Source organism: Rhincodon typus, chromosome 19, assembly GCF_021869965.1.
Source record: "Rhincodon typus isolate 14 chromosome 19, sRhiTyp1.1, whole genome shotgun sequence".
Taxonomy (NCBI): domain Eukaryota; kingdom Metazoa; phylum Chordata; class Chondrichthyes; order Orectolobiformes; family Rhincodontidae; genus Rhincodon; species Rhincodon typus.
Window position 1 is genome coordinate 33,158,897 of NC_063350.1, and position 27,920 is coordinate 33,186,816.

The window sequence follows — 27,920 nt, forward strand, 5'->3', positions numbered from 1 at the left end:
TAAACATGAAATTATGATGGTGACCAAGTTTCATGTATACGTTGGACGACGTTCATCTTAACGTGAAATAGTGTTCAAATGTATCTCTATTTGTTATCAGTACCTAAAATAAGACTGTGCAAAATTCTGTACATAATTATGTTTCTACAAAGTGTAAATTAAAGAGTTAAATGGAAGCTATTTCAGAAGGATTAAATGTTCTCATGGTTCTGATTGAATATGAATTGTGAATTGGAAAATTTAGTAATAAATAATTTCAATGAGAATACCCCGATAGTAATGGGAGTGTAGAACATAGCTATACTGACCAGGCAGTAAGAGGGTCATTGACTATTACCCTCAGTATCTCTTGCTAAGAAAAGAGAAAATCTTACTACTGATTTTTATCATGTGATTCTCAGGAAAGCATGTAAGTGTGAACATCGGGTGAGAATATAGTCTGTTTGTGATATTCGCCCTCATTCATTGAATCACTACTTAAAACAAACACTCATTATCATCTTACACAGGAATGAGGATTTTTGGGGTGGGACAGAGGGATTACTTGTGGTGGCTGTGGAAAGATATTCAACAACAGCCAACTATACTGAGATGAGGTGCTGAGATAAGGAGAGAAATTTGATCAAGTGATAATTTGTCATCAAAGTCCCTAGTTCAATTCAGATTGTAAACGAATGTAGAACAAAGTCAGAAGAACAAGTTTTTCCAACAGTTTCTGTTTTGTAATCAATAAGATGGTTACTTTGTCTGACTTTGACTATCAATAAACAAAAAATCAAAACTTATATGTTATATATTAAGCCTTATTCTTTAACAAATGGCAAAATGGATTATCAACTACTCCTATGCAGACTTGTACTGTAAGCCTATTAAATGCAGACATGCACACATTGTGTCACAAAAGGCACGAGACAGTCAGCTCTACAGAAATATTATTGTGGAAAACTTAGCCAAGGAGGTATGAATTCTGTGGATCAAGAGTTCAAACCACAAGGATAGAATGAGGTGGCTATCTCATAGTTTTTTTGGTGATGATATCTTATTGCTGTCAACTGTAGAGAGAAAGATGTTCAATTTAATGGCTAGTCGGTTGGAGTTAGTACTTTGTTTGAGTTAGAAGTACTTCCTTTCAGAGTCTTTGAGTATTTATTTAATTCCCCAAACAGAGAGTGAGAAGGAGAGAAACTAGTCTTTGTTTACAGACTTTCTGGAGGTCTGTGTGCAACTGCTGTTTTTGAGTTTGTGACAAACTGCAACTTCAAAATCCAAAAGCAGTTGCTAGGCAGCTTTTCAGCCCAAAGGCACCTGATGCCAGCTTGTCTCACAAAACATATCAAATCCAGCTTCTCCTTGTGTAAGCAATATGCAAACATTATACAGTTCTAGTAATAACTGTCTTTCTCTCCTGTCATTTTTAATGACTTATGTTCTATGAACCCAGGTCAGTCTGCTCTTGCACTTCCTTTAGAATAGTACCCTTTGTTTTATACTCTCTCTCCATGTTCTTTGTACTAAAGTGTATCAACTCATACTTTTCCAAACTGAACTTCGTCTGCCACCTATCTGCCCACTCTGCCGACATGTCTTTGTCCGTTTTGGAGTTCTACACTGTCCTCCTCACAGTTTACAATTCTTTCAAGTTTTGTATCATCAGGAAACTTTGCAATTATCCCCAACACACCACAATCTAGATCATTTATATATCAGGAATAGCAAGGATCCCAATACCAACCCCTGGGGAGCTTCACTACAAACATTCTTCAAGCCTGAAAAATACCCATTAACCATTTCTGTCTGTCTTCTATCCCTCAGTCACCTTTGAATCTATGCATCTACTTTATCTTCCTGTTTCTGCACTAACTTTCCCATGATGCTGGGAGTAATCCACAGATTAGTACTTTAGAGATCTTGCCAATTCATTTTCTATTTGGCTCCCTAAATTCTAATAGCAGGACCACGTTCCCCCTTCCCTAACTTTGTTGTTTGTACCCATGTGCACCATGATATCTGGCTTTTTGCCCTCCCCCAGAGGAATTTCCTGTAGCTGCTCTGTGACATACCTGATCCTAGCACCAGGGAGACAACAAACCATCCTGGAATCATGTTCCAAACACATCAACCCCTCCCATGACACCTTCCCATGCAAATACCGGAGGTCTAACAGTTGCTGTTTTTATAAATATTGCCTGCCTCCTCATTCTCCAAGATCCCAAACACTGTTTCCTGATAAAACAGAAATTTACTTGTATTGCTTTCAATCTTTCAACCACAGCTCACAATGCAGTCTTTTCAACATTGAGAACACCAAAAGCAGACTGAGTGACTGACTCACAGTTCCACAGTTCCAGAGTTCCAGAACACTTCCACTCAATCTGCAGGCATGACCCAGCCTTCTGGGCACTTGCTACTTCAATACACTATCTTACTCTAATGTTTCCATTTCTGTTCTCGGTTTGCTGCAGTAAAGCTAAATAAAATCTGGAAGTACAGCACCTCATTTTCTTTAGGCATTTTACAGCCTTCTGGGCTCAGTATTGAGTTCAACAGCTTCATAACATGAACTCTGACCTCCATTTTGATTCCCCTGCCATCACCAAGTTGTCCAGATTCCTTGGTTTTGCTTTCAACACAGCTAACCTATATTCTACTGTTAACACTTACTCTGATCTCCACATCTTGAATCTCCCCCATCCTCTAACTTTTCCATCACCTTTTCTGTTCCACTAGTTCCTGTCTGCCATTTTCTACAGTATAAAACCCATCACTTTTTTACCTTGCTCTTCAGTTCTCAAGAACAGACATATTGGACACAAAACATTCACTCTCTCTCCACTGTTGCTGCCAGACTGGTTGAATTTCTCTTTTAGATCTGCAGCATTCAAAGTATTTTGCTTTAGTTTAAATTTTGTTTAAGTATTTCCTGTGATAGTCTTTCACCAGCCCATTATCCTGTGTTGCCGGTTGCTTTGCACAGCCTCATATCAATCAAGACCTTCAACGTGAAGATAGAAAAGTAGCAGTCTCATCACAACTTTTTGCAATCGATTAGATTATCAATAAGCAATAATTATCAGTATGACTAGCCTGTTCAGTATCAGTCATAGAAATTCACCTGTATTCATGCAATTTGAATCATTTTCTCTTAACAGTTTGCAAATTGTTGTATTTCTCAAAGCTATCAATTAGATGTAGCTATGTGTCATTATTTATGCTTGCTTTGGCAACAAAACATTGTATATGTTTCATATTCCATTAAACTCAGATTTTACCACTGGGAAAATCTAATGAGAATGTCTGACTCACTTCCATACTCAGGCCCACTGTTGAACTTGCCTATTTCAATAAGGATCCACTAGTTTCGGGGGGCTGTCCTTCTCGCCTACTCAGAACAGCAGAGTAAAATCAGTGTCTTTATGGGATATTGACTACTTTGTCCCACAGAGAATTTTAATTGCTTGTTTTATTTTGCCAACAAACAAGGTTACGATCGCCCTTCAGATCTCATTGACATATTCATCTCTAAACTGTGGTGCTGTATTCTGTTCTTTAAAATGACTGTGCAAATTTTAAAAAATGACACCCAAAGTCATGGAACTTTAATGTCTTTCTTCCTAATTGTATGATATTGCAACATATATTTTCTTCCATTGTCTAAGGTCATGCAGAAAGCAAGTGGAGAAATCTATTCCTATTAGACTGTCTCAATACAGAACATCTGAAAGCAGCCCAAGTTTTCTTTTATTTCCTGATTTCCATTCATTTCCAATCTCGAATGAATAAGCCTTTTTAAGGATCTTGCAAGTATCAGGAATGACTTTACAGATCCCATTCCTCCCTTCTTCAGAATGATTCTTTTCCTCTGTTTGATATGTCATCAGTCTTTCTAGCAGCTTCAGTCTCATGCTGATTGAAGATTTGTCAGACTGCTATCAACATCATTACCAATCCTACAGATTGTTGGACATATGTCTGAAAGTGTTCCTGCTGAGGAGTGACATTAGCACCAGCCATCATGATGATGGTTTATGGACTAGAGGGCAATAACAGAAATATAGATCTCAGACACCAAGTTTATTATTTGAATAAATATTAACAATTTTATTCTTAATAAAACAAAACACTGTACCTTTAGCAGAGCAAAGCTAAACAATAAGGTAATCTAATAAATGCCTACGATTTAAACCTATTCGTCTTTGATCATAACCCTCACTCTCACATATACATAGACAGACACAGCTAAGGGATAAATTAAAAGAAAATTTTAAAAATGTTATGTGCCAGTTCAATAACCATTTCAGCCAGTTCAATCTATGGTTTCTCTTTCTTTTTTCAACATTCACTGTGGTTGGCTGTCTCGCACCAGCTTCCCTTTGATTAATCAATGCAACATCCAACCAGCTGCCAGTTTTTGATCATAAAGAGCCTTATTAGCACAGTAGACATCATGTCAGTTTCATAATCTGACGGTCCTGAGTTTAATCCTCACACAGGACACTCGTTTCGGGCAGCATGGTGGCTCAATGGTTAGTACTGCTGCCTCACAGTACCAGGGACCTGGGTTCGATTCCACCCTCTGGCAACTGTCCGTGTGGAGCTTGCACATTCTCCCCGTCTCTGCATGGATTTCCACTGGGTGCTCAGGTTTCCTCCCACAGTCCAAAGATGTGCAGTTTAGGTGGCTTGGCCACGCTAAATTGCCCATTGTGTCTGGGGATGTGCAGGCTAGGTGGGTTAGCCATGGGAAATTCAGCGTTACAGGGGTAGGACAGGGAGGTGAATCTGGGTGGTATGCTCTTCGGAGCTTCGGTATGGACTCAATGAGTCAAATGGCCTGCTTCGACACTTTGGGATTCTATGATTCTATAACACATCCTGGTGGCAAATTAACTGCAGTGTTCTTAGAACAATAATTAACCAGCAATTATCATTTCTCATATGCAGTTTGTTTATTCTTTCCCTTTTTTTCACAACAAGCTGCTATTCAAAATTCAAAGTTCCATTCTCAACTTCAATTCACAGTTCCAGAAAACTGAAGGAAAACTAATAGTTTCAATGCCAGTGAATGGCAAAAGCATTTCAGATCTGGTAAGATTTGGGAAAGGAGAGTTAATAACTCCCTGGAGAAGCAGTATTAGGAATTCCAAAGCAGATACAAGCTGCACATGAGGTGATGGTCTATGGGTGTAGTCCTGAGACCAGGCTCAGGGGAGAGAGAACAGACTTTGGAGGCTCCATGAGTAAACCTTAAAATCCCTGGTGGGCTGGGGGAAGCTTTTTAAAATGCACAGTAAAGCAAGATGGAAAAGCAAGAATTTAAAAACTTACTAACAGCTCAGTTCGAGCATCACAGCCATGGTGAGCAGGCAATATGAGACATGGCTGCAGAGACAGAAGTGAAGCACTGTGAAAGAAAAATTAATCTGAGATCACAGACCTCGGGACAGCACAAAGACAATTATTAAAAACAATAATATTGGGCAGAATAAACGCCTGGGCAGACCAGGTCTAATGCCAACAGATATTTTGGGTGACCTTACACTTTAAGGTCAATATTTTAACAGGTTATCATAGAGTCACATGCCACAGGGATGGCATATTGATACATGGGGAAACAGTTAAAGAGTGTGATCACTGAGTGCACGCAATCTCAAAGCATTTACAAGTGAAAGGGTTCAACCTTGAAGACAAATGTGAACCAAATCTATTCATTTTTTGGGACCCGTTGTCAACAATGAATGGCAAATCCTCGGAAGTCTAAAGCCATCACAGAATTCCGGACTGCAAAGTTAGTGCAGGATCTCTAAAAAAGGATTGTTAGGGATGGTAAAGCAGTTACCAACATTCTTAATTCACTTGGCAACTACTACAGAACCCTTGAGACACTTCCTCAAGAAAGTGGAAGGATGTGATTCAAATCTACGTGAAAGAATGCCTTTCAGAAGAACAAGACATGCTGATGTCCACAGATGGCTGAGTGCACTTTAATACACTCTTTAGAACCGTCATAACAGCTGATGCTTCAGCTACAGACTAAGGAGCAGGGCTTTTCCATGAGCAACCGGATGTATGTCACAAACCAGTCTAATGCACATTATGAGCATTACCAGACAAAGCAATATGATATGCTGTGATTGAGCAGGAAACTTTCTCAGTTACATGGGCTTGCAACAGATATTCAGACTACATCTATGGTTTGAAAGTAATCATAGAAATGGATAAAAAAAAACTTCTAGTTTCTTTGCTGGACAAGAAGGACCTAGCAAGGATACTTCCAATAATACAAAGCTTTCAAATTTGTCTACGTGATATCATAGGTGCAGAGAAAACTGCAGATCATGGCAGATGTATTCTCCAGAGTGACAGTCAACAGCCTTATTAGGTATAATATTAAGTTTATTCATAAAATTGACAGCGTTAAAAGGGCCAGCAAGCTACAATTGGCTTAGCCAGATCCAACAGGATTGTTTGCTGGACCAAGGATATCGCAACATTATGTTGAGGGTTAGCCAGACCAAAGGCTCAGCAGATTCACATGAAAAAATACATTGAGCACCAACAATGCTCTACAATTATGGGCAACATACTAGTGTATGACAAATGATTGCTCAATCCATCTTCCCTTTTGGAAGATGTCCAAGGGAAGCTGTACCAGGGACAGTTGATCATCAAGTGTAAGCCAGTTCTAAGTCAGTATGTGGTGGCCTGGGATCTCCAAGGACATTGAGGATCTCATTGCCAATTCTGAAACCTGTGCCATCCACCATAGTGATTGTAATGAGGTCAGCCAGATAGACCTCATAGAATATGAATTCCCTGATTGGGACTGTTAATCTGATCCAATCAGGGAGCCCTAGCTATGTCAGAGGTGCTGTTCACTCTGAGAGCTGGCTCTGAGGAAGCTGGATCAATGTCAAGGACTCTCCACATGTAAATAAAGGGTGACTTGGTGGTGGGATACTGGCCTCTGTGGTTATTTCAGCCACAGTCCAGAGCCATTAGAACTCTTGATGCCGGTCACATTCCCCATTAAATCATGAGAACGTGTGGGCACAGATTTTCTTCATTTATGATGGCAGGTCTTAGCTCATTGTCTTCCATTATTTCTCTTGATGGATGAGATTAAGAAGCTGCGTATCATGACTACGGATGCAGCTACAGGAGTCTCACATGAAACATTTGCAACACAGTCTCCCTGATGTGGTCATTTTGGACAATGGACCACAGTTTGCACATGAGTGATTTAAAGATTTAAAAGGGATCTAAGGAGCAACTTTTTCACACAGAGGGTGGTGCATATATGGAATGAGCTGTAAGAGTATGTAGTGGAGGCTGGTACAATTACAACATTTTAAAAGGCATCTGAATTTGTACATGAATAGGAAGGGTTTAGAGTGATATGGGCCAAATGGTGGCAAATGGGACTAGATTAATTTAGGATATCTGGTTGGCATGGACTGACTGGACCAAAGGGTCTGTTTCCATGCTGTACAACTCTTGAGTCTGAGTGCTTCAGTCAATTTGCAGCCAGTTCTGAATTAAACATGTCACAATCAAATGGGAAAGCCAAACATGGGGTACAACTCAGTAAGACTTAATTCCCCATCGTACCAAAGATGTTGACTCCACGTTTACACCCAAAAGACTGTCAAGTTTCATATCAGAAGGAGCAGTCCTATCGCGCACAATGGGGCATACACCATAATAGGTGCTACCATCAGTGATGGCTGTCATATTTAGCACAGGGCCACAAATGTGAATCAACAATTTGAACAGAATGGCCATCTGAGGTGCTGCAGAACAGCAGGGATTGTATATAGTTTGTACTGCTGAAGGGATTGTTTAAAATAACCACAGGAACACATCCCAAGATGGGTTAATTGTCCATCACTGATTGGGATAAATCCAATGGGCTCCCCTCTGCCCATCTAGGTCTTTTCCACTCTATTGCAGTTGTCTTCTCCTGGAATGAGAGAAAGGGAGTCATTGAGAAAGATGAAAATGAGTGGTACTGCTGTTTGTGCTGGCTGCAGGTAGTCAAAAGGTGATCCAGGTGAGTGAGTAGGCAGCGCAGAGGCCGTACAGGGCTAGTAATGTGGGAGATTGAGGTTGTGGTGGGAATGGTTAGAGTGAGTGAGGGAAGATGTTGCATGTAATAGTGAAAGTGGCAGAGCATGAGCCTTGGTGGGAGGTGGGTGCAGTAGCAGAGATGGAGTGACTATGAGATAGCAGAGTGCAGTGTGTGGCACATAGTGTGACAGACCAGTGAAGGTCACTGACCTTCTTACAGCACTGCTGACCATTCCTCTGCACTATTGAGATTGCACTGACCTAGGTGATGACCTTGGACCAGGCTGTTAGGGTTTGCCAGGGCCTCATCTGTCTGTCCTTGGGCAAGAGGATGCCTGTCCTTTGCATCATCCCATCTTCCAGTACCTCGAATCCCTGTCGGAGAATTGAGGTGCCAGATTCCCGTTCTCTGACATTTGGATTCAGTCCAGCAATGAAGAGGGCAGCTTCAGAATGCCAGTGCTCTTCCAGTGACCTTTAAAATGTGGTGCAGCTGCCAGGAATGCTGGTCCTTTAGCACATATACAGTGATAGCACTGAGAACAACAAATGCTGGAGATCACAGTGGGTCAGGCAACATCCATGGAGAGAGAGCAAGCTATCGTTTCAAGTCTAGATGATTCTTCATCAGTGAATAGCAATTTGTTCATTGATGTTGCATGGTGCAATCAGGAAAGAATCAGATGTGAGGGAAGCTGTATGGAAGGGGAAGGTGAGGCGCATCTAGTAAGACATGGCAAGAAATTATACTAAGCTTTCAGCGAGAACCCCTCCAAAAACGTAACACAACTAGAACTTAACCAAAAAAAAACTCGACGCAACTGGTACTTGGCCAAAAAATATCCATCAATTGCTGACCTTCACTGAAGCCAGTAAACTGCTTGAAAGAGTTGTGGAAGCAGATTCAATTGTAGTCACAATCAGAAGTGAATTGGATATTGAAAAGGAAACATATGTAAGGGAATGAAGATAACAAGATAGCTTTCCCAGAAGGCAGGCACAGACATGATGGGACAAGTAACTCCTTGATTCTGTATGTCTGAACAGTATAAATGTCTGAATTTGTCTGTCAGATCTCATTGAACACAGAAGCTGTTGCACTTGGATAAAAACAAACACACAAGACAAAATTAAAATCTATATTTATGCTATTATTTGTCGTTCGTAATGCAAAAAACATTGTGCAACAGCTATGATTTATCACAGGAGTGTTTTTGCTAATATATATATATGAAAATCTGCAGCACTGAAGACGTCAAGAAATTGGGTAAATAGTTTGGCAGACTTTATGGACGTGATTTCAATAGTTCTGAGCCATGAGTTAAGAAGATGTTCGACCATAGTGGGTGAAATTCTGTCCAGCTTTCTTGAGAAGAGTCTCTGACAGTTAAGTGAGAGATCGTGTAGAATATGGACAGGTATTTTCCTATACTCTTAGCTGAGAGATACCAATAAATAAGATAGGAGGGAATGAAAAGTTAATGAAGAGCAACATGTTTAATTTATCCTGTCAATAAATTAGCATGCCTGAAATGGTTTATATCATCTGTTAGCAAGATATAATTCTGCTCACAACCACCTGCTCAAGAGGAATTAAATGCTGGCCTTGTCATTGCTGCTCACATCTCAGGAATGAATAAAAATAAAACTGATTGTAAAAGATGCCACCTTATTTTATCTTTATATCTATTCTCTTTAAAAATTCTTGCAGTTGAGGCTGAACCTCAATGAAATAAATTATTAGTGGCTCAGAACTGTTTCTGAGTGGCTTCTTAAATGATACAGGATCTTTCTTGCTCTATAACAGTTATATTACTCAGTAATGAAAACTTCATTTAGGGCTCCAGAATGTGAGCTAAAAGATGGGATTAGGTTAGATCATTCTTTTTGGCTGACAAGGGAATGGTGGGATGAATGGCATTTCATCCATGTTATAAAATGTTCTGTTTCTATAAAGCTGCTTTATTATTAATATTAAAAAATGAAGAGGGAGTTAAAAAGATAACTATATCAACCCACTGAGCGTTTGTCAAGCCACTAAATGTGAAAATAAATGCTGTTGTCTGAAAGTTGTGATGATTTATAATGGAATACTTAAAGGAGAAGTTAGGAGAGACTGTCAACTTCATTTATTCTCTCATGGGATATGGGCATCGCTGGTTGGCCAACATTTATTGCCCATCCCTGGTTGCTCTCAAGAAGGCAGTGGTGAAGTACCTTCTTGAACCATTGCAGTCCATGCGCTGAAGGTAGACCCACAATGTCGTTAGGAAGGGAATTCCAGGATTTCGACCCAGTGATAGTATTGGTCCGTTGTTACTCACCTGTTACCCAGCAATTGAAAGCCTGGTACAGATCTTGTGACCCATTTGCCTGTCTGTTTCAACTGGCAGGCAGATACCCAGTACTCCCAAAAAAGGGCTTAAAGATAGAAATTGAGCTCCAATACTTGCTGTAGAACCCTGCTTGCTGGTTCATGGACAAATGGGTGGTTAGGTGCAAGGCACAAACCAGTCCCAGAGAGCTCTTTTGGTGCAATAGTAACATCCCTACCTTGGAGCCAGGAGGCCTGGGTTCAAGTCTCGCTTGCTCCAGAGGTCTGTCATAATGTGAATGAACAGGTTGTTTAAAAATATTTAGACCAGAACCAGTTCCTCAGATGTTGAGAAATTTACATGATGATTGGTAAACGAGTCAAAGAATGCCAGTCTGAAATTATATAGGATTTTAAGAAAAAACCTTTGGAAACAGGAGGAACAAGTCTGCATCTCTCGGTCTTCTCAAACAATCTTTCTGATTGCTGCTGACCTGTTCTCATCCTTTGAGATTTGCTCACTTCCACAACAGCTCTTATTGTTCACCAGCTGTTTGCAGTTGCCAGTCAATTTTCCCCTGATAAAATTGGCAAATAGCAGCAGTGAGAAAATGAGGCCAGAACCTGAAAGTGGTGTCTGACTATCCCAGGAACAGCTTGAGGGCAATCGGGACAATCCTAAGGTCCATGATAAAAGTCTTTACGTGTTTACCATGCCGTTATATTATCAAAAGTCATCTATTTCAATTAATGCAAAGGGGAAGATGACACTGCATTTCAGAAATCAGGACAGGGTGTCTACAAGAACATGTTAATACATGTTTTTCATTCCTCAGGGGCATGACAGTGTTTGTAGTTCCTCTCATACAGAGGATTGACAATCATTGTACTGCACTATTCGTGCAACAAATGCGTCTGTTGAGAAATCACCACAGACAACATGGCGCCACTTGTGTTTCATGTTGGATTTTGATTGTCACACAGGAATTACTATTGCCTGCAATGAGAAAAGTACAGTCCCAGTGGGTGATAAATTTATTAAAGCTTCAGCAGCCACAGATAATTGTGTTAGAATAATTTAGGGTAGAATTTTGGAAATGCATTAATGATAATCAAATCTTGATTTTTTTTAAAGTCAATTCCAAGGTTAACAATATGCTAGAGTAAATTGACTGGAACAATTTGATTTATCCTAAGGTTGTGAAAAAACACTATAGAAATGCAACCTGTCTTTCATTTTGATTCCTGATTATGCTGATTCCTTTTTCCGTTTGGAATTTTGTCAATTCTGTGAAAAATATAATTCTGTTGGATCATTTTCTTTCCCCATAACATGTTCATTTGATTTCCCAGTTTAGATTCTGTAGTATTCTTTGTTTGTTATTCCTAACTCCTGCTGTAACTGTATCATAATATTTGCCAGAGCCAGCCACCAACAGAACAGTACATTTTCTTAAATCACTCTCATCTCACCATGTGTCAAGATCATGTTTTATTTACCACTCAAAAAGTGCTCCTGTGTTGTTTGGTAAAAAAGGAAAATAGTAAAATGACACTTTTTTTAGTTACAGTTAGAAACTACTAGCCCCATGTATTTTTATTTTAGATTTTTTACATGTTCAAGAGAATATTAATGATCTCTTGGAGTCAGGCATAAATTATTCAGTATCAATCTTTCATTTTAAGGAATCCAAAGCACTTTAGCACATTAAAATGGTGCTAAGTGATTCCTAGCCATATATACATTATCTCCTGCTTCAGATGACAATTCTTTTAATGTGATTCTGATGTGATAATAAGTCGAGTTTCAAAAGCTTCAAACTTCAGACATGGAAATAATCATATATATATTTCTACTAACAGACAATGCAGTCAACTAGGTATCAGCAGTACAATTGTGTATTCAAATATTTGGATACAATAATAACTCTTGGTGATACAGCCCCAAGTATTTAAATTTCGATGCCCACAATTTTCCTTTGTGTGCGTGTGTATCTGTGCCGAAGGGATTGCCATTCCCAGCACAAGTTGAATGTGACTTTCAAGACAACAATTGAAGATTCAGAACATTTTGTATTATTTTCTCCCCTTTATTGTTATTTTTGTATCCTCAATTTTTTTTCACTTTTTTATTTCTGCTTTAATTTCCTTCTGGATTTTCATTTGCTTTCAGTTTTCATTTTTCCCCCTTTATTTTTATTTCCATTAGGACGTGGTTATTATCCCTTTTCAATTAATTCTGTTTAACCTTTTAAGCTTGTCCCTTTTCTCTGTTCTTACTTGTCCTGCAGCAACTTACGTTGCATGCTTCATGCACCTGTCTAATGTGCTTCATTTGAAACTAATCACATGAGAAGCAAATGCAGAAACAGACAAAGGAAGAATGAGTAAGCAGCAGGGGAATAAAATGAGTTAATGTGAAGACACTGGCATTGTTTGTGAAGTGAAGACACAGATCAAGAATAAGCAAGGGCAAAAAGGAGCAAACTGGAGAGCAATATACATAGTAATACTGACTAGAGTAATATTCAATTTGTGTTTTTGTTGATTTTGGAACTCCTTTTCGCTTACGATACAATCTTCTTGTGGCTTTATTACATTGTACGCCATTAACATCAGTAAAACATAACACAGTGTGGAGCTGAGGGAGCACAGTGGGCCAGGCAGCATCAGAGGAGCAGGAATGTTGACGTTTCAGGTCGGAACCCGTCTTCAGAATCTGTTCTTACTATCTCTGAATAAAACATGACAAATCTGACTAAAAAGAAACAGGGTTTAGAAGCTTAGCTGAACAGCCATTTCATAAGCTGAATCATTTTCAATCAGTTGGAACCTTTTCTTGCATTATTGTAGCTTTAATTGAATTCATGAGTACTCAAGCTCTACAAACTTGGAACAAATAGTTTGATGCGTGGGAGGAGACGACAGTTTGAGTCTTTTACTCAAACTGGCTTCTCTAATTCCAACCTGTACAAGCTCGATACTGTAATTTCTGCTTCCTGAGCACCCCACTGCTCTTAATGTTATAGTTGATGCACCAACCCTGATGGCCAATGTGTGAATTGAGGTAATCTTAGGTGTGACATTTAGTTGAGTCTCCATTAGAAACTTTGCCAAATCTTTTAGAAAATTCAGTCTGAAGTGTCATTTTCAGGGAGTTTAGAACATAGAACATAGAACATTACAGCGCAGTACAGGCCCTTCGGCTTTCGATGTTGCGCCGACCTGTGAAACCAATCTGAAGCCTATCTAACTTACACTATTCCATTATCATCCATATGTTTATCCAATGACCATTTAAATGCCCTTAAAGTTGGCGAGTCTACTACTTTTGCAGGCAGGGCATTCCACGCCCTTACTACTCTCTGAGTAAAGAACCTACCTCTGACATCTGTCCTATATCTATCACCCTTCAATTTAAAGCTATGTCCCCTCGTGCTAGCCATCACCATCCGAGGAAAAAGGCACTCACTGTCCACCCTATCTAATCCTCTGATCATCTTGTATGTCTCTATTAAGTCACCTCTTAACCTTCTTCTGTCTAACAAAAACAGCCTCAAGTCCCTCAGCCTTTCCTCATAAGACCTTCCCTCCATACCAGGCAACATCCTGGTAAATCTCCTCTGCACCCTTTCCAATGCTTCCACATCCTTCCTATAATGCGGTGACCAGAACTGTACGCAGTACTCCAAGTGCGGCCGCACCAGAGTTTTGTACAGCTGCAACATAACCTCATGGCTCCGAAACTCAATCCCTCTACCAATAAAACCTAACACACCTTCTTAACAACCCTATCAACCTGGGTGGCAACTTTCAGTGATCTATGCACATGGACACCGAGATCTCTCTGCTCATCCACACTACCAAGAATCTTACCATTAGCCCAGTACTCTGTATTCCTGGTACTCCTTCCAAAGTGAATCACCTCACACTTTTCCGCATTAAACTCCATTTGCCACCTCTCAGCCCAGCTCTGCAGCTTATCTATGTCCCTGTGTAACCTGCAACATCCTTCCGCACTATTCACAACTCCACCGACTTTGGTGTCATCCGCAAATTTACTAACCCATCCTTTTATGCCCTCATCCAGGTCATTTATAAAAATGACAAACAGCAGTGGCCCCAAAACAGATCCTTGAGGTACACCACTAGTAACTGAACTCCAGGATGACCATTTCCCATCAACCACCACCCTCTGTCTTCTTACAGCTAGCCAATTTCTGATCCAAACCGCTAAATCACCCTCAATCCCATGCCTCCGTATTTTCTGCAATAGCCTACCGTGGGAAACCTTATCAAACGCTTTACTGAAATCCATATACACCACATCAACCGCTTTACCATCATCCACCTGTTTGGTTACCTTCTCAAAGAACTTTAATAGAGGGTTTTTCTCTGTGAGCTGTAGCCAGTTTTCTCTCACAATTTTACAGTGCTCACCTGATTTAAGCATGCACCACACCTCCATTCTTACACTATCATGTGCTTATCAGTGGCAGAAGTGCTTGACCCATGGTCCAGAGGAATTGCAGCAGTGCAGGAAGATTAATGACATTCTGCGTTCTGCTATGGCAAGTGCTGCCATTCTTTCTAACGCACTCACATTCTTTCTAACTTCACTACTGCATGCACATCCTACCAATGCTCAGAATGATACAGGAGCAACAGGCAAGTTTTTTGGAGAAACATATGAAACTAGATGGAAGGTTGGATGGGTTCACTACTGTCATCTGCAGTGTGCTGTCTCTGGCATATGCATGTCTGGATGAAGGGTCTGTTTCCATGCTGTATGACTCTATGGCTGCCTCTATGGATAGGTTGGCAGCTGCCTTGTAGAATCAGGTCCATCAGAACATTTATTGCCTCTGGTGATGCATATAGACTGGCACTCAATCACTTTCTTCATTGGTGGCCAACACCAATGTCAAGGCAAAAGACAGACAAAGAATCTTAACCACAGTGTAGATGCCCCTTCCTCTAAGGAGATAGGACAATACCAAGGGGCACCCAGTCAGAGCAGGAACCACCTACATGCTCACGGAAGTCCCCTATCAGGACACTCCAGATGCACCCAACCCCTCCACCATAATTTGATCCTCAGCATTATGAAATTTTTCAGCTGAGGAAAGTGAGACTACCATCAGTATGTCTGGGTCCTCTAGCCACAAATGTCCCAGGTCATCTGTCCAAAACTCCAAGACCAACAGACTCCACAATAGTGTAGGCTCTCTCCACCCCAGCTGTGGACCCAGAACTACTTGTGTAGAGAGAGGGAAAAGAAAGAGAAAACCCTATGAGGACGCACAAATGGCATGGGTAAATATATGACCACTTTACTTCACCACATGTGAGATCAGCTATCACTTTAGCTGCAGCTACAAGAATGAAGATGAAGAAAGTACCCATCTTTAGTGTCACACAATGTTATACCCCTGTCTGAAGGGTCACTTTGCTTTCTTTAATGCCCATCCTCTCATAAACTGTTGTCATGATTGAGGGAGTATCAGATGTTGTGAAGGCTTCCATCAGTTTGTGGCTTTAACTTTTACAAAACAACAGGAAAACCTAAAAAGGACCACATGGTGAGCTGTATTTGCAGTTGGAAGTAAACAGGGGATGCTTGACTTTCCAGTTTAGTAATGAAAAACTTTGTACACTTACTGAAGATAGGTTGGTAGTGACTGTCAATGACCATTCTCTCATGGTGCCCATGCTCTCCCATGTTCTAACATCTCCCATCCTTACATGCTGTGTTGCCTCCTTCACAATTATAGTGCCCTCTGTACCCCAGCATGCTGCCTCCAATCCTCACAAATGACTGCCCCAATGTACCTACCACAGCAGCAGCCTCAATAAACCACTCCTCCCCCTGACTTACATTGAGCAGATGTAATCTGTGGACCAACTGGGAATGACAGCCCTGACTGATGACTAACCAGATCCCGGACTGATGACTGACCTCTGTACAGTTCCCTGACTGGCTTGCGCTGATCTCAGACTGGTTACATTGGACCTGCAGAACTATCTGTGGCCACTCCCTGGACTGAAATGATACAGATATGCTGACCCTAAATAGCCAACTGACCACGTTTAAGCTTCTATTGACAATGCCGTTGAATTACTGTATGGAGACACCTGACTGATAACAATCCCCATTGACTTGACTGAGGACTGTACCTCTTAGGCATTGAGACATGGTCACTTAGTTGATGCATTTTTGGTGTATTTGCTGTACACACTGCTAGTACATGTGGAAGGTATGACATTGATGTAACACAATCCTGCAGCAACATGGTCATCCCTAGACTGGTCATTGCTGGCTTTCATGACAATGTGCCTGGCTTTGTGTCTCCACTAAGTGGCAGGACAAGACAGAAGTACAGTGAGCCTGTATGTTCTAATAGATGTAGCAAAGTGCAAAAGGGCAAGAAAGGCGGAGATGCTGTAAGCATCCAAATAGGCACAAAATGAGTGAGCACTAAAAATGCAAGCTAAGAACCCTGGGTTGCATCCTGTTCCAATGCATAAGATGGATGCCTGACCCTGTACACAATGTACCCTGGCAGCAGCATTGCAATGTAAGCTGTCAGGGAGCTCTGCAATGAAACACTGAAGTGGGTCTGAGATGTTTCATGATGATGTGTTGAGGCAGGAGCTCTGCCAATGCAAACCTCCATGGACATGGCTGGAAATGGCAGGCAGACTCTGCCCTTGAAGCCTGCCTTGAGGTGCTGGGAGCAGCTAGCCAAGATGGAGGCCCAGGGAGCAAGTGGCAAGCTGCAGCCGCTAGATTACTCCACTGATTCCAAACTCAAGCATTGGTACCATCTCATTTCTTTCTGCTGCCTGGGAAGATAGCAACCTACATATAAATGAGGTGAGATTAGGTAATAATAAGATGGTAATATAGACAAATAAATCCTTCCCCACTCTCTACCAAGATTCTTAGCTAGGTGTTGAAACCTTTTGCAGAAAATCATACTTATTTTTCTCAACACTAAGAAGTATTTAAAAATCTTCAAACCAAACAATCATAATCAATACTTTTTCACTCTCTTGATAAGTTTTGGTATGTTTGCCAGAAGGGGTTCACTTTGGAGATATGATGTCTGATGTTCTTTTTTAATCCATCTCCCTTAAGATTAGCATTTTGTACCTCAAACTGACTAAATATTTCCAAAGACCAATGGCAACAGATTCTCATCTGATTTTAAAAATAAGTGATAGGATATTTTGTAATGATCCTTACGAATTTTCTTTTCAGTTCTGAATTACCATCTGAGGGAGAAGCAAATATGAATTTCATGTAGTCTTACCAGATTATAGAGACACTCATTAGAGACAATGTAATCTGAGGGTCATGATGCCTCAGGTAAGGTTGAGAAGGAGAGTCCTTCAGGGTAACCTCAACTGGTGTGGGAATTGAACCCTTGCTGTTCATGTCATTCTGCATTGAAAACCTGCCATCCAGCTAACTGTGCTAACTTATTCCCTGAAGCAAATTTAGGGTCATACTGACTGAAGCAGATGAGGAAGACTTGGATGGTCGCTCAAGTGGTGCATAAATGTTGGCATGGACTACTTGAACTGAATAACCTGTTTCGCTGTCATATTTCCTATGTAGAGTGTAATCTAATTTTTCCATTTGCCGTACTTCCCCAAAAGAATCACCATTGCTATGTTCATTCCGGCGCTGAGAAAATGACACCCTTAGTTTGTCGATACAACATAAGCAGCGACAATTTAGCCAACAAGATTTTTGGGTTTTCATTTAAAAAGTAAATCTTATGTAATGGACAGTCATTTGTAGGAAATCCAAGTGTAATAAGTTTGCTGAAAAAAGAATGAAAATATAATTCTGAATCACAATGATCTTTTCTATTTTTAAAGCCTACAAGGAGAAAATGAAGGAGCTATCAATGCTCTCGCTAATCTGCTCTTGTTTCTACTCTCAACCACATCCCAACACAATTAGCAAATTTGGTGGTGAGTGAAATCTTTGTGTAATCTATAGATTACTCTCTGTAAATATGTTCAAATTGCATACTATATTGTAAAAACTGTATTTGCCCAGCAACATAATTTGATAATAATAGTTATTGTTTTATTCATGTATTTGTAAAACCAGCCAGTTTTAATATCTGTACAATTATTTATTTCATATAAATATGACTACAGATGTGGCATAATTCTGAAATACTGATTTATTAATAAAACTATGTGATAAAATGTTGTGACAAGAATCTGTTCATTATATGTAGTGCTACGTATCATTTAAGGTTGCAGAATCAAAAGCAAACCAAATTACAGGGCATCAAAAAGATCACCTTTCATAGATCATTGTCCTTTAAATCTGACTATACAGGACTTTGATGATCAGATCACAGAATTAATCATATTGACATTTCTGATAGGATTAGTACCAAAAACTAGCAAACACATTTAATCAAAATGAAATTCGGTAACATTACAATTCTTTATGCATCCCTTGTATCCTCCTAGGTCAACATTTCAGCGTACACTCAACACTTCAAATTGTTAGTAATTTACAATTATTGGGTACTTACCTTTTACTTTCCTCACCATATATATGGCAGTTAATGTGGGATGGGTCCATTATCAGTAATGAAATGTAGTTGTCCTGCCACTGACCTGATGTCCAAGAACCCTGAGGGAATAAAGTTGAAGGATTCATTATGCAGTTGCTTGAAACTGGAAAGTCACAAGGTTAAAGGAGACTATGGTCTATATGCTGTTTGCAAAAAATAACAAGTGACTTTGGAAAGTAATGTCCAGCAAAGTTTTTAAGAGAAATAAATGTGGAGTTTTATTGCTTCAATGTCGAACAAACAGATCTAGAAATGCCTAAGGGATCCATGCTGCTGTGACCTAGCAACAACCTCTGGACTGAGGTATGGGTCATTTTTTAGGACAAGCCTAGATGCTGTGGGCTGTTGCTGGAGAGGTTTGCAAGGATACAGTAGAGTCTCTCTATTTCTCAGTCAGTAAGAAACAGAGCTTGGAGGTGAAAACAGCACTCTCTATATCCCTTTCAGTGAAGTAGTTTGACAAAAACATGATAATGTTTCAAATGTCAGCAGTCCTAACTCAACTGAATCTGAAATCTAGACTGGAGGTTTCCCATTATTCTGTGATTGTCAGCAGTCAGATCTCAAAGAAATTCAGAGGAATGGTGAGAAGTCAACACAGATTTCACAAGTTTCAAAATCTCCCCTCCCCCACCGCATCCCAAAACCAGTCCAGCTCGTTCCCGCCTCCCTAACCTGTTCTTCCTCCCACCTATCCCCTCCTCCCACCTCAAGCCGCACCCCCATCTCCTACCTACTAACCTCATCCCGCCCCCTTGACCTGTCCGTCCTCCCTGGACTGACCTATCCCCTCCCTAACTCCCCACCTACACTCACCTTTACCGGCTCCATCCCCACCTCTTCGACCTGTTTGTTTCCTCTCCACCTATCCTCTCCTCTATCCATCTTCTATCCGCCTCCCACTCTCCCCCCATTTCTGATGAAGGGTCTAGGCCTGAAACGTCAGCCTTTCTGCTCCTGTGATGCTGCTTGGCCTGCTGTGTTCATCCAGCTCTGCACCTTGTTGTCACAAATTTTGTCATCTGAATTTGTCCCTTGACCTAAACAGGTGTTGTGTGTTTTTTTTTCTTTCTGCCTGTGTAAATTGCTAGTGCTGCTCTGGGATCTCTCATTTTGTCATTTCTAAGCAAGACTGACTGATAATACTGCAAGGCATATGTTCCTTACCCAGCAAAGCCAGACACCACTTGTGTAGCAGTAAGAAGGGGTAAATCACTGAACCCTATTCCAGAGATAGCATAAAAACCAGGAAGGACCACTCACCAATGCCTCGAGAAAGTATAATGTTAGTGTAATAATTTTACTTTTATTATTCCATAAAATATGTGGTGGGGTCAGTCACTGAAGGAGCCTCCTACTCAGCTATTGTAACTTCAGTGGAAGAGTTGTTGAAACTCCAAACTGCATAGATTATAATTTCTCAGGGTTTTCTGGAGCTTTCCACAAGAGGCATGGTGTACAGTCAGAAGAAACCCCATGACAATTCATTCCCACTGTACGTACTTCTTCCTTAGACACACAAAAGAACAAAACAAAGGAAACATTCGAAAACAGTTGTTTTAAAATTAACATAATAATGCTGGACTATGCTTTACTGACTATTTTTGATAACTTCACAAGTTATTTGAAGGATGAAGAAACTTGAGTTAAACTTCCACTCCACGCTTCAATCCTCTTTCTATAGCCTGTTGAAAGGTCCCTTCTTTCTTTAGATATGGAAGTGAAACCAATTAATAAGCGTGCATCTGGACAAGCTTTTGAAGTGATCCTGAAGCCCCAGTCAACTGACCTGACACCTGAACAACCCATCTCACCAAAGAAGAAGGAAATCTCTTTGGAGGAACTCCAGCAACAGCTGGATGCTGCTGAGGACAGGAGAAAGGTAAACAACAGTACTAGTGTTATGTGCAAGTGGAGAATTGAACATTCCACCCCCACCTCACTGACCCCCCAAACTCAATTTTCCCATAGGTAATGCTGTCCTTAAGTCTCCACTTTCCTACAGCCATGTGGATTTCAGGTCAATCTGTCCAATTGCAGTCACAAGTTAGCCTTTACTGTTCATAGAATGATACTGTCCAAGGAGGCCATCATGCCCATTATGCCTTTGGTGGCTTCCCTGTTCTTGCCCCATGGACTTTCAAATTTCACTTTTCAAATATCACCCAATTCCTTCTTGAAAGTTACTATTGATTCTGCTTCCGATTTCCTTTGATGTAATGCATTCAAGATAGTGACAACTTGCTGCATAAAAGTTCTTCTAACCTTCCCTCTGGTTCTTTTCCCACAAACCTTAAATCTGTGTCCTATCAGCCCTTCTGCTGATGAGAACAGTTTCTGCTTAACTTTACGTCCAAGACATTCCAATAAAAGTAACTGAGACACTGTTAACATTCAACATCATGACTTCAGTGAAATGGAGAGCAATGTTTGGAATCCACACAGAAGAACATAATGTGAGAACATAAGATAAAGGAGCATGAGTGGTCATGTAGCCCTCACAGCCTGTCCCACTGTTGCGCAAGATCATAGCTGATCTTCCGTTTGTGTATCTCCCTGCATTGCCCCTATTTTCTCTTAGTATCCAAAAATTATGTGACTTCTGTGTTGAATACATTCAATGACTAAGTACACACAGCACTCTGGTGTGAAGAACCCCAAAGATTTACAAACTTTTGAATGAAGAAATTTCTTCTCATTCTAGTCCCAAATGACCAACCTTTTGATCTGAACCTGGAAAAAAATTTTCTCAGCCTCTTCAGCCCCTAGGAATTCTATGTTTCAATCTGAACACTCATTGTTCTAATTTCTAGGGAATATGAATCTAGTCAACTAAATCTCTCCCCATAGAACAATATGTTCATTCCAAGAATTTAGCAAGCCTTTGCTACACTCTCTCTGGGACAAATATATCTTTCCTTAGATGAGAAAACCAGAACTGCACACGGTACTCAATATATTACTCATCAATTACCTAGTACATTGTAGTAAGACCTTACTGTACACTCCAGCCCTTTCTAACAAAAGCTAACATACAGCTAGTATACACTGTTGAATACAGAAGTCCAGAAGTTGTTAGTGATTTTACACTTCTCCAGAGGGGTGCATTATTGAGCTGTCCCCAGTTTTCAAATAATTGGAAGTCACTGAGCTCACAATAACTTCGACTCTTAAGCTCTCGGTTTCAATATAGATATCATTGAAAAAGTTACACTTGCCGAATTATTAAGTTTGGATTGTTAACAGTGCACTGGATTCACAATTATTGATAAACAGCACCACAGGCTTTGAAAGAGCCATTTTATATTTGTGAATGATAAAATATCTTCATTATGAGAATAAATTATACATTTTTTTGTATGTTATTTAATCATTCAATATTTAAACCCATGTCTATGCAATGTAATTTTGTTATCTATAAAAATCAAAAGTTAAAAGTGAGCCATTTTGTGGTTGTTACTGGGAAAGCTCAGTAGGTCTGACAGCATCTGTAAAGGAGAAAACAGAGTTAACTTTTCGGGTCTGGTGACCCTTCCTCAGAACTTCCTCAGTTCTGAGGAAGGGTCATTGGACCTGAAATGTTAACTCTGTTTTCTCCTTCACAGATGATGCCAGACCTACTGAGCTTTTCCAGCAACTTTGTTTTTGTTCCTGATGTACAGCATCCGCAGTTCTGTTGGTTTTTACTGTGGTTGTTACCTCCTGATTCAAAAACAATGTACTACAGATCTACAATAAAAGCAGAAAGTGCTGGAGAAATTCAGCAGATGCTGGAAGGAGTTATTGTGGACTCAAAATACTAACTCTAGTATAAGTCCTGGTGTGATGGTTTATCAGAGTACTTGAGTGTAATTGCTTGCTTACCCTGCTTAATTGCATTATGACTGCTTGATGCTTGGAGATCCGCATGTCTTGGCACCAGAAATAAACTCCTGTCAGGAAAGAGGCAAGCCCACACTATAGCGTTTGCTGGATCTTTTAGTACAATTTTCGTCAAGGTCAGCGTTATGTTTCTTTGTTACATTTGCAAAGTTTGCCCCAATTATGTAATCTGTTTCTAAAATCTCAGTCATATCAGCATAACTGTTATCACTCTCTGGATTTACAGTCTCAAGAGATGCAGCTTCTGCAGCAACTTGCAGAAAAGCAGCAACATAGGCGTATTGTTCTACACAGGGCAATTGTGGATAACTGTGACTTCAGCAGAACTACTGAAAGGAAGTTAAATCAGAAGATGGAAATTTGTAATGAAAATCGCAAAGCTCATATAGCTGCCCTTAAAGATCGTCTTCGTGAAAAGGCAAGTATTTCACATCCTTTAAAATCCATTTCATACTCAAAAATAGTTAACTCTAAATGATTTTGTTTCTTCACTACAAAAAAAGCAAATAATTGTCCACTCCTATTGTTATTTATTGGACATTTATCCTGGGAAAAGCTTTCTGGTGTATTATTGTTTCTGGTGGCCTATGATAGGTAGATTTTAGTTTTGTGTTTAATTGGTGAATCTTAATGTATAGACACCTCGGGCATGCAGTTTCATAGGTGACTTGCTCTTGTCAAGCTCAGGAAGAGATAAAGCTTCCACAATGTTTCTCATTCCTCTTCAAACTTCTACTTGAATCTCTAGCAATTATTATCAAAGTATTTATTGCTATTAAAAGTGTAGACTCCTAGAGGTAAGTATGAAAGGAGGCATGTTAATATTATTGCACTTCCTTTGTTTGTAAATGGAGTCATACATTTTGCAAATTTCATTATGACTATACCTATTGTCCCTTTAATGTTCTATTTATAGAAATTTCCAGTGAAAAGTAGTGAATTTTAAATAAAGCTTGGTTATACTTTACTTCTGATGTTCTACAATAATAACATTGTTGAAACACATGCAACTGTTCAAAGGAATGTACTTCATATATATTGTTATTAATGTCATGAACTCGCTGATAAACATTCAGTGGTATGCATTCAGAAATGTTCCATTAGAAAACGTTTTTCAAAAAAATAACCCTCAAGCATATATCAGTTAATTTCCTTTGGGCCTTGAAATTGCAACCAAGCACTGAGTGCAAATCTGAACCAGGTAGCCCGAGGACAGCTCAAAATTGGACCCAGGGTCTCATATTATTTTGACAAGCTGCTTTCAGAGACTCATTTAAAAAGAAGTTAGCCACTGGCCTCATTGGCAAGGGAGCTTAAAGCAGACTGCTTATCTGTGTACGTAAGAAACTTAAATAACTACTGAATCCAGAAATCAGGTCAGGCAACTTTCGGGCAAATGTACTTTGGGCATGGACCTTAATCCCCAAAATTGACTCTCAAAGCACTTATTTTCCGTCTGTAAAACTTGTATGATGATGTCCAACTTCTAATCCATAATCTGCTGATAACATGTTCCCACTTCAACTGATCATGTGAACTTAGCGTGTTACAGTTCGTTCAGGAAATTCTAGCTGTCAGCAACATGGATTTTGACATGTATGCCACAACCTCACTGGACTGTGATAGTGGAGGCTCCAATTTTCTTTCTAATATATGGCTAATCAGGAATATCACGCTCTTACTGCCTGCCATTAGCATGTGTTCCTAGCATTTATAGGTTGATAGTTAACCTGTTTGCCTGCATTATGAATGTATTCCCCTTGCCATCTGCACTATCTACTGCAGCATATGATTTCCCAAGTTATGTACCTGTGGTAAAAATGCAAAAATGAACATATTCAGATGAAAATTATATTGCAGTATTCTCAATATAATACCTGTTGCTGATATATTTTCTATATATGTTGAGTTGTATTTAATACATTGGTTACAATGATTGGTTACATTGTATTAGTGATTTATGAAAGTTGGATTATTAGGTGGAACAGTAAGTAGATTGAAAAATGAAGAACTCGTTGCGAAACATTTGCACGCTGAATATAGCAACACTGTAATTTTTTAAATGGATGTTTCCCCTGCTCGCCTCAATTTATGCTGAAGCATCCATTACCATTAGGTTCTGTGCATCAGTAATGCTGCTCATAGAGGACCCGTAATTTGCCATAAAGTGGAGCCATAATATCTTTAATGGAAGCTAGGTGTGGTGGCTGTTAGTGATTAGGCCCTGCAGTGGAAAATGTAATTTAATAACACCTAAAATATTATATTTTGTCAAGCAGTTCTTCATCTGAACATGAACTGTTCAGTTTCACGTAAGATTGTTTAATGATAATTAAAAATAATTTATTTCTACATTACTTGTTTAGAGAAATCATTTCCTCAGCAACCAAATTAGAAAGTGTCATCTTATATGCAATTCAAATAAATATGTCCATTTCTCATAATTATTTTTCCTAAGTTTCCTGTGAGGGGTCTCCAGACAAATATTAACTTAGTTCTGCAAACCCCCTATACATAATGGGGCACTCTGGGGTATTATCCTCTGCAAATATTGACATGTTTCAGATGATTCCTATTTTGGTGTTCAGAAGAAAATAATGTTTTTCTGAAACTATGATTGCAGCTTTTTAAAAAAAATGCAAATAGAATCAATGCACAACTTGATCAATCAATAAAGAAATAATTGAATACATCAATCACAAAAGGCCTGTTCTTTGGTGCCTGTACTTAAGATACAAGAATGACAGAATTTAAAACCCTTATGCAACTCCAGGAATCCTCAAAGCTAATTTTAAGAGCCTATAGGGTAGAACACTTTGTGGGAATTAAATGCTTTATCTCAGGAGATTGGGATAAATGAAGTAAATCTGTATCAATTTTATGAGATTTTTAGATTGTCAAACATAATTGAAAATCAATCAACTGCATTATTGAAAAAGATTTCAGGTTGATTGCATCCCAGAAGCATTTGATTGAGACTGGTACAACTTGATGCCAATGAAAGGATTATGATTTAAGACCAGCTGTTTGAATGTCTTGTCTTCTATAATTTGTGCATTTTTTCTGACAGGAAAGGCATGCAGCTGAGGTTCGTAGGAACAAGGTGTTACGAGAGGAACTTTCTGGCTAAATATCTTTCTATCACATTGTGAAGAACACCCTTGAACGAATCTAATAACAATATCCTGGCTATCAAGTTACGATTTTTGTTCCTGAATTCAGTACTTCTAATAGTTCATGCTTTTTTGCATTCAGATTATTGGTTCTTATTTCATGTGCAATACAGAAAGTCGTAAGCAGGCAAAAATCAGCAAAATATCAATAGTCTAATGATATTTAAAATGTTCAGAGTATTAATTGTTATTGACATCATAATCTGCCAATGTATTTTAACATGTGTACATATATAGACCCATTATATTGATTAACAGTTTCAACCTACAATTAGAAAAGTTTTACCAACAAATTAATTAATGTTTTTTATCCAATATGTAATTCGCCATTGGGCCTATATTGACATTATTATGGGCACTTAAGCATTGCCAACTTTTGAATGGTTATACCACAGTGTAATCATTGAAGATTCTTTCGAGGACAGCAATTCTCCAACATGCCATTGTTGTTGGGATCCTCAGCTATATGAAGACTAACTGAAGATCACTGAAGCAAATAATAATGCATATTAATAATTTATGTATGTCTGGCCAAATTCATCAAATCAAATAATAAAAGTGACTGTTCCCAATCATACTTCTGAACAAGTAACCCAAAGATATATTTTAAATTGTTTAACTCTCTTATGTACTTTATAATGGTTGTATTTTTAAACTTATCATTAATGTAATAATTTAACAAATATAATTTTAAGTGAATGTCAATGTATTATTCTATGGTCGAATCACATCTTAATAATGATTGCTTGCTGCCCATAGGGCCTTATATATTTTAGAGAACATAAAAATATGTAGGCCTTCAACAGACCTATCCATTTGACAGCTGATCTTGTTGGTTGAACTTGTTAATAAATGGAGTAAGTTCCATCTATAAATATAAAACGTCATTGGTAACATTGTATAGTACATCTGTCAGATTAAGCAACTCTTTCTATAACTTATGCTCACTAAAGAGGAAGAAATCTTCCATGTAAGTTAGCAACATTTTGGTGAAATTAGTCTCCCTGCAACAAGTAAATGGTTAATTGTATGTGTGAGAAATTCCTAAATTATTCAGCTGAATTTTTGTCTTATTACTGCTGTAGCTGTGCTGAGTAGAAATGGTTTGCCAAATATAAGGCTGTATAAGTTATGGATTGTTTAGTGTGGAGTATCTGACTTTGAAAACTTTTTTGTAAATACCTAATTTTCTTTAAAAGGTTGTGTTCAGCAAGCTAGCACATAACCTTTAATATGTAACACTGTACTTTGCTAACATCTACTTTACTTATGTGCCATTTCACCTCGAACTCTGACAGTTTGTATATCTGCCTATTGGACTTGAAACTAGAGTCAGGGTAAGACCGTAAATGGTGCTAGATACTTTCATCTACTAACTGTACTTGAAGGTGGCATGTTTTTAATCACTTGATTAGATCTTGCTATTTATTGATGTGTTTGTATTTGAATCCTTTGGGCTTTTTGGGAGGATGTTAACAATTCTCTCCCACCATACAGTTAAAAGTCACAGAAAGATGATCACCCTGAAGATTCTTGCCCACCCATTATAGGTTCCATAATGTGCATTTTAACGTCAGGTCAAAATTGTTGTAGTGTGCAAGATGTGGTTACAAAATAAAATCCATGATATACACACTTACAATTTCTTCCTGTTGTTTCTTTCTCACATTGCTGAATACAAATGTATATGTATATATTCCACTGTCATGGTGTAGAAGGATTTTCAGTCAGATGAAACAATGTCACTTTGGGGCAGAGATAGTAGGAACTGCAGATGCTGGAGAATCTGAGATAACAAGGTGTAGAGCTGGATGAACACAGCAGGCCAAGCAGCATCAGAGGAGCAGGAAGGCTGACGTTTCGGGCCTAGACAGG

At 39.2% G+C, this 27,920-nt stretch overlaps 1 protein-coding gene across 1 annotated transcript in view; it reads left to right on the forward strand.

Annotated features, from left to right (window-relative positions):
* The window catches only part of LOC109919053 (stathmin-3-like), a 53,570-nt gene extending 25,886 nt beyond the window's left edge, over positions 1-27,684 (forward strand). Inside the window, exons 2-5 of the mRNA XM_048608276.1 lie at positions 18,272-18,367; positions 20,703-20,872; positions 23,099-23,290; positions 25,943-27,684. Coding sequence (XP_048464233.1) covers positions 18,272-18,367; positions 20,703-20,872; positions 23,099-23,290; positions 25,943-26,002 — 518 coding nt within the window. The 3' untranslated portion in view covers positions 26,003-27,684. The remainder of the gene's footprint in view (positions 1-18,271; positions 18,368-20,702; positions 20,873-23,098; positions 23,291-25,942) is intronic.
* The last annotated feature ends 236 nt before the right edge of the window (positions 27,685-27,920 follow it).